The sequence below is a fragment of the Pan troglodytes genome, chromosome 2 (genome assembly GCF_028858775.2).
Source record: "Pan troglodytes isolate AG18354 chromosome 2, NHGRI_mPanTro3-v2.0_pri, whole genome shotgun sequence".
In the NCBI taxonomy this organism is placed as follows: domain Eukaryota; kingdom Metazoa; phylum Chordata; class Mammalia; order Primates; family Hominidae; genus Pan; species Pan troglodytes.
In genome coordinates this window covers 158704973-158717424 of record NC_086015.1, presented here as the reverse complement: position 1 = coordinate 158717424, position 12452 = coordinate 158704973, and the positions used below count along the sequence as shown (strand labels likewise).

At 39.8% G+C, this 12452-nt stretch overlaps 1 protein-coding gene across 14 annotated transcripts in view; it reads left to right on the top strand.

The window, feature by feature from the left end:
* Positions 1-12452, top strand: part of PLCH1 (phospholipase C eta 1) — a 269548-nt gene that overhangs the window by 237113 nt on the left and 19983 nt on the right. For all 14 annotated transcript variants that reach the window (XM_063807279.1, XM_063807289.1, XM_063807288.1 and 11 more), the window contains 3 exons: positions 3636-3797; positions 8025-8096; positions 11855-11946. In XM_063807279.1, coding sequence (XP_063663349.1) covers positions 3636-3797; positions 8025-8096; positions 11855-11946 — 326 coding nt within the window. The remainder of the gene's footprint in view (positions 1-3635; positions 3798-8024; positions 8097-11854; positions 11947-12452) is intronic.

Below are 12452 nucleotides of genomic sequence, written 5' to 3'. Positions count from 1 at the left end.
TTTCTGTAACAATATAAGAGGGATGGCTGCTGCATTGTATGGAAAAATAGCCACAGTCTTGAATGGGAAGTCTTAAGAGGTTCAAGCTGCAATTCAGCCATTTTCATAGGCATGTGTGTTTGGTTGAGTGGCTGAACCTTTCTGCCTGTGTCATTATGAGAAAAAATTGCTAGCCCTAGTGTTTGCCTTAAACAGGGTTCAGCAGCTCAAATGAAGTATCTTTACATGACAGTGCTTTGGGAGCCTTAGTACAATACAGTCTCCCCCTTATTTGTGGGTTTGCTTCCTGCAGTCAATCATGGCCCAAAATATTGATTGAAAAATTCTATAATAAACAATTTGTAAGTTGTGAATTGTGCACCATTCTGAGAAGTGTGATGAAATCTTGCACTGTCTACTCCACCCCACGTGGGATGTGAATCATCCCTTTGTCCAGTGTATCCACCCATTACTATATGGGAAAAAACACAGCATACATAGGGGTCAGGACTATCCATGGTTTTCAGCATCCAATGAGGATTTTTTGATGTATCTCCCATGCATAAAGGGGGACTACTGTGTACAATCTTAGTTGCTTTTTCTGTATTTCCCTGTGGCTCATTTCTCCTTGCTCATAGGATTACTGGTTCTTTTGATACTTTTTGTTTTCTCCATGCTTTTCCTCACATTGAAATGCTGTCCCCCTATGCCAGATGATCAGCTGTTAGTCATTACAGTGGGTTCATTTGTGGCCACTGAAAGATAGGTTCAAGTCTTAATCTGTGGTACTTATGTATGTGAGCTTATTTGGAAAAAGGGTCTTTGCGGATGTAATTAAGTTAAGGACTTCAAGATAATATAATCCTGGGTTAACCACGTGGTCCCTAAATCCAATGACAAGTGTCCTCATAAGAAGAGAAGACACAAACAGATGGGTGAGACATGCATGAGAAGACCATATAAAGACAGAGACAGAAATTGGAGTGATGCTGCCACAAGCCAAGGAATACATGGGGCCACCATAAGCTGGAAGAGGCAAGGAAGGATCCTCCCCTAGAGCTTTCAGAGGGAGTGTAGCCCTGCCAACACCTAGACTTCATACTTTTGGCCTCCAGACGTGTGAGAAAATAAGTACATTTCTATTGTTTTAAGATATCAGGTTTGTAGCAATTTGTTATATTGGTCACAGGAAACTTTATTTTATTATTATTTTTTAGAGACAGGGCTTTGCTCTGTGGCTCAGGCTGGAGTGATGTGGCATGATCATAGCTCACTGCAGCCTCAAACTCTTGGGCTCACGGGATTCTTCCACCTCAGCCTCCCAAGTAGCTAGGGCTACAGGTGCGTGCCACCATGCCCAGCTAATTTTGTAAATTTTTGTAGAGACAGGGTCTCATTATGTTGCCCAGGCTGATATCAAACTCCTGGACTCAAGCGATCCTCCCAGTTTGGCCTCCCAAAGTGCTGGGATTACAGACATGAGCCATGGCACCTGGCCAAGTCACAGGAAACTAATATACTTATCTTTTAAGGCTTGACTCAGGTTTCTTATGCTCCTGGAATTGTCCCCTGATTCCCCAAGGCTGGACAAGTTGCGCCTCCTCTGTGTGCATATGCTACCCCTCACACCTGTCACTCTACTTGTTCCTGCTTGTGTAATTATCCAGGGATGTGTTGGCCTTCTCAATGACACTGAGGGCTCTGTGACAGTGGGGAGTATTCCTCTTTAATACTTCTCACCTGGCACAGCAGAAACACAATACATGGTTTTTTTTTTTTTTAATACAAAATGAGTTTTGTTCCCAAACTATCTCTCAACTTTATTAACTACCCCCAGCACATTAGCCTAGGCACTTAGTACCTGCACTGGGGCCCAGTGTGCCTGATGTTTCATCTGCAGACACACTTCCTCTTTTGGCATACGCTGCCAGATTAATATTGTTTCTAGAGTTGCTACCCAAGGACTTGTTCACTCAAAGACTCTCTTAGCAGCTCCATACCTCTTGCTTTCAAGTCCCTCCACCCTCCAAAGTTCTTTATCTGCCACTACCCTACTCCATGAACTCTAGGAAAACTCATGTGTTCTTTGCATTTACAGAACGTTCTTAATTCATGTAAATCCTTTGCTAGAACTGTGGTTGGCAGGAAAGCCCTTCTTTCCATCACTGTTGAAATCTCAGTTACAATGAGAGCCCCAATCACTTCCCACCTCTTTTGTGGGGCCTTCTCAGTCACTCAGGTAGTAATGCCGTGTTCCTTATCAGAAACTCTGTTGTATTGGTTGTCTGTGCTTTTGTGGGCATCTCTGATGACCAGGGTAGAATATTTGGGGACATGCCTTTTCTAGCATGACAGGAGGGTGTTCCCTTCTGATGTTAAGAGCCAACTCTTTTTTCATCCTTGCATCTCCTTCTGGACCTGGAGGTCTCCAGGGAAGTGGAGTGCCTCATTAATTGGGCATGTTAAAGATATTAATGCATGTGATAGTGATACAGGGAAATTCAATAACCTATCCTGGTATAGATTTTTGAAATTTTTCCTTAGGGCATTTATAATTGCTTTGCTCTTACAGGATTTTGTGAAAACGAATGCATTATTGGAAAGCTACCCATTATGCAGAGTCCACATATAATGACCTCTTAGAAATAGATTTGCAAATGGAAGAACAGCCTTAAACTTTTCGTGAAGAATGTGGGAATTGCTCTTGTGAAGGAGTATCCCTTTCCTCCCTTTGGGTGGGTTGGTCTTTAGCAAGTGGTTGAAGAATTTATGGAAAGGTATTGGAAACAGGGAGAGGTAGGTGCACTGGAAGAGCAGAAGAGCTATGAATGGAGGCTGGGGCCATTGGTTTCAAGCAGAACAAATGGCCGAAAAGCTGTGCTAAGCAGGACTTTGAGAGAATCTATATCCCATGATCACCTCAAAATTCTGTGAGTCATCATCTGGACAGGTCATAGCTCTGATATCCAAACCCCTTGAAATTTGTTGTGATCTTAAAGTAATTGTAATGACAAATCATGGCTGAGATAATAATTGGGGTTCCCCCTAACTATACAATGGGATTGGAAATAGTAAGGAAATATATCTCACAATAATCCTCAACTCCTGAAATTTCCATAGCATTCTTTTCTCCTCAGTGAAAAAAGTAGTTTTATTTTAATAGCATATTTTTGTTCTAATTTATTTATGTAGGTTTAGAAAACTTAGTTTCCAAAAACTTTCCCTGGCCTTTTATCTGTTAAAAGCATCAAATAGCATAAGCATAGGGGGAAGGGCTTTGGAGTCCTGAGTTTGAATCCTGCTTCAGTTATTTGCTAGCTATGTAACCAGGAACAACTTACTTGATTTCTCTCTAAGCATCAGATTCTATATCACTGAAATGGAAATGATAATAATACTTATAAGGTTCCTGAGGACTGAATGCAGTCATATGAAGAGTAGCTGGCAGAGAATTAGTTCTTAATAAATAGTAATCCTTATTATTAAAGGATTTGTGGAGGAGGGAAGACTGAGATGGTACAATGAACTTGAGCTTAATTTCTTACAAGTAATTGAGAGAAGTGAAATTATAGAAGCAATTGTGGCTTGATCAAAGGGTATATTCTAATTCGGTGTGTTTCTTAAGGAAGTCATTTGTATTACTTAATTTTTTGCAGAGTAATGGGACCACTGAGCATCAGGTGGAATCTTTCATAAGGAAAAAACTGGAGTCACTGTTAAAAGAATCTCAAATTCGAGATAAAGAAGATCCTGATAGTTTCACAGTGCGGGCACTATTGAAGGCCACGCATGAAGGCTTAAATGCACACCTGAAGCAGGTATCTGATTCCCTCTTGTACTTATCCTTCAACGGGAAAAAAAAAAGCATCTCATACTTTGTTTCTAATCATTTGTGAAATGCTCCTCCAACTTCTTCTATTTCTGTCCTCATTTTGCTTGAGAAATGAAAATCTCCTATTGCAAAATGATATGAGAAATAGTTAAAAGTGGATTGGGTGGAGGTAGAAATGACTCAAATACTGCTCCACTTGGACCCTCAGGACGAAGCCCAGTGTTTCCAGACTCATCTTCCTAATGCATGCTCAGGTGAGGGAAGAAGTTTCAGCCCACTGTGTCCCTTACACTCCCACCTCTCCACATTCATTAGATGTCTGCCTTCCCTGCTACTTACCACCTGTTTTTCAGGGCTGAGGGCTCCTCAGGCAGAAGGAAGATCATATGGGGGTGACCGCCCTTGGATCCTAAGTGATCACTCTGCATTGATGGTTGCCCTCTGGACCCTATACAAGTCTAGCCATCCAACTGCCAGGCTGTTCCTCAGGCCCATTTAGTTTCTAAACTTAGAAATCCTAATACAAAATGGCTTCAATGATGAAGAAGATGTTGGTAAGCGGCAAATTTATTTGCAGAATGGCCTATGGGGTGGATTTAATCCCAAGGCTCAGTGGTGTCATTGTAGCTCTATTTTTTTGCTCTACCTATCATGCCATCAGTGTCATCTCAAGTCTGGTTCTCCTGTCCATGATGGTTGCGAGATAACTGCCAACAGCCCCATGAGTTACATGTTTCTTGGTCCATATCCAGAGAGATTGAGACAGCATATTTGCCCCAACTAACAAACGAGAGTTTTGTTAACCTAGTTCATGTGCCTACCCCCAAGCTAATCATAGTGGCCATGGGTAAGTGTCCTTCCTGAAACAGTACTTGGCCAGAGTATAGGATAATATTGGCTTGCTAATGCCAGTGAGAACTTACCTCTGAAGCTCTTGTCAAGGTTAGCTCCTCTCAAACTGCATGTTAGAGGGGCAGATGGAATACTGGGGAGACAACCAAAAGGTCAATCACAGCATTACTGCCCTTATAGTTTACCATGTAATTCTGGATTTTCTTAATAATTTCTATGAATAGTAACAATCTTTTCACCCTCCTCGCCTCCAGCCATTTATTTTCAACACCACAAGTGCCTGTAAGATCAGACTTGTTTAGCCCATCTTGATTCTGCTTCTTGTCCTTGGTGAACTCTCATTGGCTTATCTGGGCCAGTTACTTCCCTTATGCGTTTGGAGAAGTCTTTGCCCCATCCTAGATTATTCTCATTGGAAATGCAACCATAAGGCTTGGATATTTTGGAAGAAACAAATTAAGCCCTTCTATCTTTTGCTTTCACTGAAGAGATCCTAATGACAATTTCTCCATCAGGTAAAGTGGTAAGAGAACCGAAAATTTTTGAGAGGTAGTGTAGCAAAACTCATCTCCTTTTTACTTATTTTTGAGGTTTTTAACACTGCTATGTTTTAAAAATATGGTTTTGGTTCACTGGGCAAGCAAAGGCAAGTTACTGTTGAGACGAGTCCCTCTGTGCCAGATACATATGTCGGTTTAAATCCAAAGCTGAGAATGTGCTGAGTATGGCTCTGGGCAGCACGTCACTCCAGCTTCTACTTTTCTGGACCATCAATCAACAGTGCAGGACTGGTTTCTACTTGTCCTGTCTTTTTCCTGCGGAGCTCTGAAGAAAAGTAAAAATGAAATTTGCCTTCAGGCTGGAAGAACTTAGTAGTCACAGGAAATGGTTCTTAAGAGTTCTGGAATCTGCTGCTTTCTTTATATCTGAACTGCTGCTGCCTGAATAACCTTAACAAGTTCCTAAGCTCTCAGCTGCCCTGCTTAATGTCTCATTCACACCACTGCCATAGTGATAGTTCAGAAATGTGCATCTGGTCATGTCACTCTCCTGTCTTCAACCATCTCAGGGCTCCTCATAGTTTGGAGGATAAAGCTCAAATTCAGAGATAATAGCCCATAAGATCCTTCCTTTCTGTTCTGGCTCCTAGCGGTGACACCCACAGAGTGTGCATGTGTAGGAGTCCACACGTGCACACCTCCACTTTCTTCATTTCCTGGTACCATGCTCTTACCACATGGCTTTCATATTGGCTGTTTTCTTGGTCATAGTACACTTCCTCTTCCCCATTTCACATAGATAACTTGTACTCACCTTTAGGCTTCAGCTTTTGTGTCATGTCCCCTTGGAAGTTCTTAATCCTCAAATCCAGGTAGATGGTCTCCCTGTGCCATCCCACAGTGCCCTAAGCTTTCCCCATTATAGTCTTATGACAGTGTGTTGTAATCTTTTGTGTCTACGATTAGACTGCAAGCCCAGTAGGGAGAGAGTCCGCATCTCTCTTGTTTGCTCTTGTCGTTATGTATATGCCAAGTTCCTAGGACAATGTCTTACTCAATAATTCAGTGAAAGATGTGCCGATGCTCAGGGAGAGGTCAAAGTTGGTGATAGGTATTTGTAGATATCTATTTCCTACATAAAGAGAGTGAGAATGGGATAGAAAATGTTGGAGAAGTGGAAGGAAGCCAGAGAGAGGACTTGTAGCTAGACAGAATCCTGTTTTATCACCAACAAGCTTTGTAACTTTGGGCATATAATCTAACTTTCTGTATTTCTGCTTTCCTTTTCTGTAAAATTGGAATTTAATTATACTTATTCCCAGGGTTGGTTATGCATAGTAAATGAGAATATATGTAATGCAATTAGCATTATCCTTAGGGTATAATAGGTTCCTACTAAATAGGGTGACCATATACCTCAATTTGCCTGTGACAGCCGTGCTTTATACCTGTTGTCCCAGCATAATTATTAAAAGTATCCCATTTTATTCTTAAAAGGTCCTGTTTTGGATAATAAATGGCATAGTCCCTACTAGAAATAGAGAGGAACTCACAGATTAATTGGTCCATTTCACAGATTAAAAAAAAAAAAAAACGGACCAAGAGAAGAGGCTTGCTAAAGGAAATGTAGCTACTTGGTGGCAGAACTGGGTCTTCTGACTTGGAGAGCAGTGCTACGTCTATGACCACATCCAGCTGCCTTCTTAATTCCACAGTTTTTGAACAGTTAATGATCCGCATTAATAGATCTCCAAAAACAATAAACATGTATGAATCAGTTAACAGTTACCTAACATCAATCACCTTGTAAACCCCTCACCATTACTCCTCCAGCATTTTTTGAACTGCTCTTTCCCCAACCAGTTCTTGGACTCCACCCAATCTCTTCCTACCCCTACTTGCATCTTTGATTAGCATCTATGGGCATATACAGATCCCCTTCCCAACCTTTTGGCTTTAACTGTTTTTGCTCACCCACATTTATTCCATTTATGTGGTTACCTGCTTCTTCTCTGTTTAGCTGGAGTCTTGGTCAGGTAGGGCCTACTGGTCTCTCCTTATACCATGTTATTAGTAATGAACCACCTAACATATTTTTAAGGATGACAAATGAATAAGAGTTTAAACTCTCTTAGCAGGTGGCCTTTCTGTTACCTAATGAGACAGGCTCCAGGAAAGAGAGTTGGCCCAGTATCTCTAACTGGAAAATTAACCTATGTGAGGAAAAATTCAGAGGCTACAATACCTCTTTCCAGTGCTCATCACAAAAGGAATTATTTCAACGAACACATAAACTTTGCTTGGTTTACTTTAAACAAACAAAAACAATCTATTATCTCATAGATATCCTTGGATTTTATTTATTTATAATGTTTTAAAATCCCACATAGCACTGTTTAGTCAATGTGATCCACTTTCTTTATTCAATAGAATTGGCTGCTAATGACTTTTGGTCATTTTCCAAAACTGAATCCCTACTTAACTGAAAATGACTTAACCCCACTCAGAACATTTAAAAGAACACATCCTGTGCTGTGGAGAGTCTGGTGAACAGACACCATGAGGGCCAGCACACCTGCACACTGCTGAGAGCCTTTGACCTCAGCTTTGGGAAGGTGCAGGCAGCTGCTGCGTCCTGGCTGGCATCCATCTCTCCATGCCAATATTTCCCTTTCCAAGGCAGGCAGAGCCACCTTTGTGGTAGTGGAGTGTGGAGCAGGAGGAAATGAGTGGAGTCTGCTTGTTTCTCACCTAGAGGCAAACAGAAGAGAAAAGAGGGCCCCCTTGCTATTCCACCAGAACTAAGGAAAAAGACAAAAGCAAAGAAGATAAATAGTTATATTATGCCTTTATTTATTCAGAGTCCAGATGTAAAGGAAAGTGGAAAGAAATCACATGGACGATCCCTCATGACCAACTTTGGAAAACATAAGGTATGAATTAAGAGTAATAACTATGCATACTTCAGTTAATTTAAAGATTCTGGAAGGTAACAGGAGAATATCATCATGACCTTGGAATAACTGAAGATTTCTTAACCAGCACGTCAGCAAAGGAAAAGATTGATATTTAAACTACTTTAAAAGTTAAGAACTTCTACGCATAAACAGTATCAAAAAGCAAGTTGCATACTGGGAAAGAATATTTTGAATACATATATCCAATAATATATCCAAAAAACTGTATTTAACATCTTAAATATACATATCCAATACATAATGGGTATGTGTTATTAAAACTGGTATGTGTATTATATATTCTATCCTGAATACATAAATAGCTTCTATAAATCAATAAAAAGATAGGCAATTTAATTTCTAAAAGATGGGCAAAACACTTAAACGGGCAGTTCACAAAAGAAGATATCCAAATTGCTAATAAAGAAAAGGGATTCACCCGTCAGTCATCTGGGAAACACAATTTTAAATGACTATGTGATTCCATATACGCCCGCCACAACAGGTAACATTAAAAGATGGCAAGAACCAAATGTTAGTGAGGATGAAGCACTTGAATTCTCAAACACTACTTATGGTTGTGCACATTTGTGCAAGTACTTTGGCCCACTATTTCACAGTATCTGCTAAAGCTGCACTATGTACTATGACTTAGCAGTTCTATTGTTAGGTATATGTCAAAAGACAGAAATAGGCCAGGCGTGGTGGCTCACACCTGTAATCCCAGCACTTTGGGAGGCCTTGGTGGGTGGATCACCTGAGGTCAGGTGTTCAAAACCAGCCTGGCCAACATGGCCAAACACTGTCTCTACTAAAAATACAAAAATTAGCCAGGTGTGGTGGTGTGTGCCTGTAATCCCAGCTACTCAGGAGGCTAAGGCATGAGAACTGCTTGAACCCAGGAGGCAGAGGTTGCAGTGAGGCGAGATTGCACCACTGCACTCCAGCCTGGGCAACAAGAGTGAAACTCCATCTACAGAAAAAAAAAAAAGACAGAAATAACAATATTTATATTGAGATGGGTAATAGTACAAAGAGGAAAAAGTACAAATGTCCATTGATAATAGAATGAGTAAAAATTGTGGTGTATTCATATAAGAGAATAGTTAACAACTAAGAAAATGACAAAATTACAACTATATGCAATAATATGATCTTTATAAACATGATGTTGAGCAAAATAAACCAGACCCAAGAGAGTACATACAGTTTTATTCCATCGATATTAAATTCAAAACCAGGCAAAAGAAACCCTATAGAGTAGACATCAGAATAGTTATTACCTTCACAGAGAAAGGAATGACAGAATTGGAGGATCAGAAGGCTTTTGGGAGACAGATAATATTCTATTTCGTCGTATGTGTGGTTTTGATTTGTGAAAGACATCAACCTGCACACTTATGACCAGTGTACTGTCCCAACTGTATGTTACACTTCAATAAAATAGTGAAAAAAGATGTTACACTAATCTGGTGTCTTCTGGACAGATTAGCTGTTTGTCAGTAAAACTTACATAAGAATTCAATTATTAGATGGAGAACTTTACATTATACATGAGGTTTCTGTAAGGCCATTTCTTCTACTTTAAGGAATGTCATATTTAGAATTTCCTGCCCGTCAGTGAGATAATTTTTTAGTAGGCTAGTCAGATTAGTCATTATCACAAAATATTGAAAACAACCAAAATGTTCACCTCCAAAGACTGTGTAAGTAATCCGTGAATCATTCACATAATGGACAATTATGCAGCCATTAAAAGATGATCCCTCGGAAGAGCTTGACCTGTGAAACATTAAATGAAAAAGTAAGATGAGAAGTAGATTCTATGGTATGATAACCATGAAAAGATGTGTCAAAACTGTATGTCCAGAAAATATATCATTCTCTGAATGTTATCTGTCATTGGTGATTCATTTCTTATTTCTAATTTTTGCATTTTATAGTAAAAATGATTCTTAAAAAGACATTTATTACTGTATAACTCAAATGACTAACTATGTGGAATTAGAGAATATTTCATTTCTGGATTGCAACTTGTCATTACAATTAAAATAGTCTTTCGAAGTAGATGTTTTAGGGAGTACTTCACCTAATTAAAATTTATCATACCTCAAGTTATAAGAATAAATTGTTGTCCATTAGACTATTTATAGATTATTTTAATAAATATTGACAGTATTTTAAATGGAAAGGTAATGTTATATAGATTACAGAATGACTTTCTGTGCCATTTATTTAACCATCACAACAATAATCCTTTGAAATAGATGTTCTTGCCACACTCTTTCTAAAGATCCAATAGGAAGCTAGTGAGGTTAGCTAGTTTACCAGCCTGGTGAAAGACGGAACATGAGATCATCAAATGGTGGGGCTTCCATACCTGCAAGCTGAGGTACTCAAGGCATAAATAATGCCGGAGAAGTTTCCAAACCAAACTGGCACCTTACTGTCAGTGAAATAGAGAGAAGTTGAGTGTGTTTATGCCAACAGTGTAGCTTGTTTGATTTTTGGGGGGGTTTAGGAGAAGCATGAGAAAATCTAGAAGGTGGCATGGTCCTATGGTAATTTGGGGATGGAGACCCTTTCCCTTTCTAAGCCACATTCCTGATGTCCAGGGTTCTCTGTCTAAACATCTTACCTTTGTTTGTAGACACTGCATTTTCGATGGCAAGGTTTTCGGCAATTATTGGGGTGGTCCTTCCCCATCATTTGTATTGTTTATTTATTTATTTAGAGATGGAGTTTTGCTCTTGTTGTCCAGGCTGGAGTACAATGGTGGGATCTCGGCTCGCTGCAACCTCCACCTCCTGGGTTCAAGCGATTCTTCTGCCTCCACCTCCCAAGTAGCTGGGATTATAGGCACCTGCCACCACGCCCAGCTAATTTTTGTATTTTTAGTAGAGATGAGGTTTCACCATTTTTTGGCCAGGCTGGTCTTGAACTTGTGACCTCAGGTGATCCACCCACCTCAGCCCCCCAAAGTGCTGGGATTACAGGCGCAAGCCACCACGCCCAGCCCATCATTTGTTTTGTTGAGGTCTGTGTTGCCTAAATACTGGGGCTATCTCCAAATTGGTGGGGATGAAATCATACCATCCCAAAAAAGTTTTATTGTGAAACAGCTAATCTGTCCAAAAGACACCAGATTAGACCTGGAGCCTTTCAGCCTGTATTCTGTGGGTAGCAATTTTTTTTCCTGCTGCTAGAAATGAAAATGGGTCAAAATCTCAAAAGGGAAGTTTGATTTAGATGATCATTTGAGTGCATACTGATCAAAAGCAGAAATGGTAGTTATTTATTTTTTTAAAAGTTACTACATGTCCTTTCTTAAAAAACCAAATGTGCCTTTTACAGTTTATTAATAGTGAGCTTCCTATACAAAAGGGCATTTTGTCCCTTATAATCATTTACATAGATACTGCAACTTTGACTCTACCCCTAGTAGAAACCTTCAAAATGCATGACTAATAAAGTCTTTCTAATACATCAACTTTATGTGTCTCCGAAGTCAGTTTCTGAGCATGAAACTCTCAGTTTTGTATTAATATTTTAATATAATTATGGCCTTAGATAGGCTTGTTATTAATGCTGAAGCAAGCTGCAATATTTGGTCATTTTTTCCCTTCAAGTTATGTTTGTGCACATGTGCATTTTAAAGCCCAGCTCATTCTCTGCATGTTGTAAATATACTTGATACAATGAGTTTGTTAAGTTTGTTTTGATTTTTCTGGCAGAAAACTACAAAATCACGGTCTAAATCTTACAGTACTGATGATGAGGAAGACACACAGCAGAATACTGGCAAGGAGGGTGGCCAGCTGTACAGGTAAGAAAGCATCTCCATGTTTCCTACTCACACTCCTGAGGCCCCTCCATCCTTGTCAGCTTAGTCATTTTTCTTGTACATGTCTAGAGAATTGGATCACAAGGAAAGTATTCTGTGCTGTCGAACATGTGAAGAACAGCTGGATATGAAATGATAATTTATGTAGGGAACTCAGCTCTGTGCCTGGCACATAATGAGCTCTTTATAAATGTTAGCTGCAGCAGTTGTCAAGTAAAAGGTATCTTCAGAGAAGAGGGAGGGAGCACATGAACTAATACAAAGACCGTCACAAGAGACTAAAGAAGATGGATGCTAAGCCCATGTTAGGAGCCAGGAATCTGAAATCAGCCAGATTTCAAATTCTTGTTCCTCCAGTTACCAACTTTAACATGGGACAAGTTTGGCTCCTCATTGTATCTGTCTCTTAGAGTCATTGTAAGGATTAAAGGAATTAAACTAATTAGCCCCGTAAGCCCTGGCCCAATTAAATAAGTATTCAAAAAAAG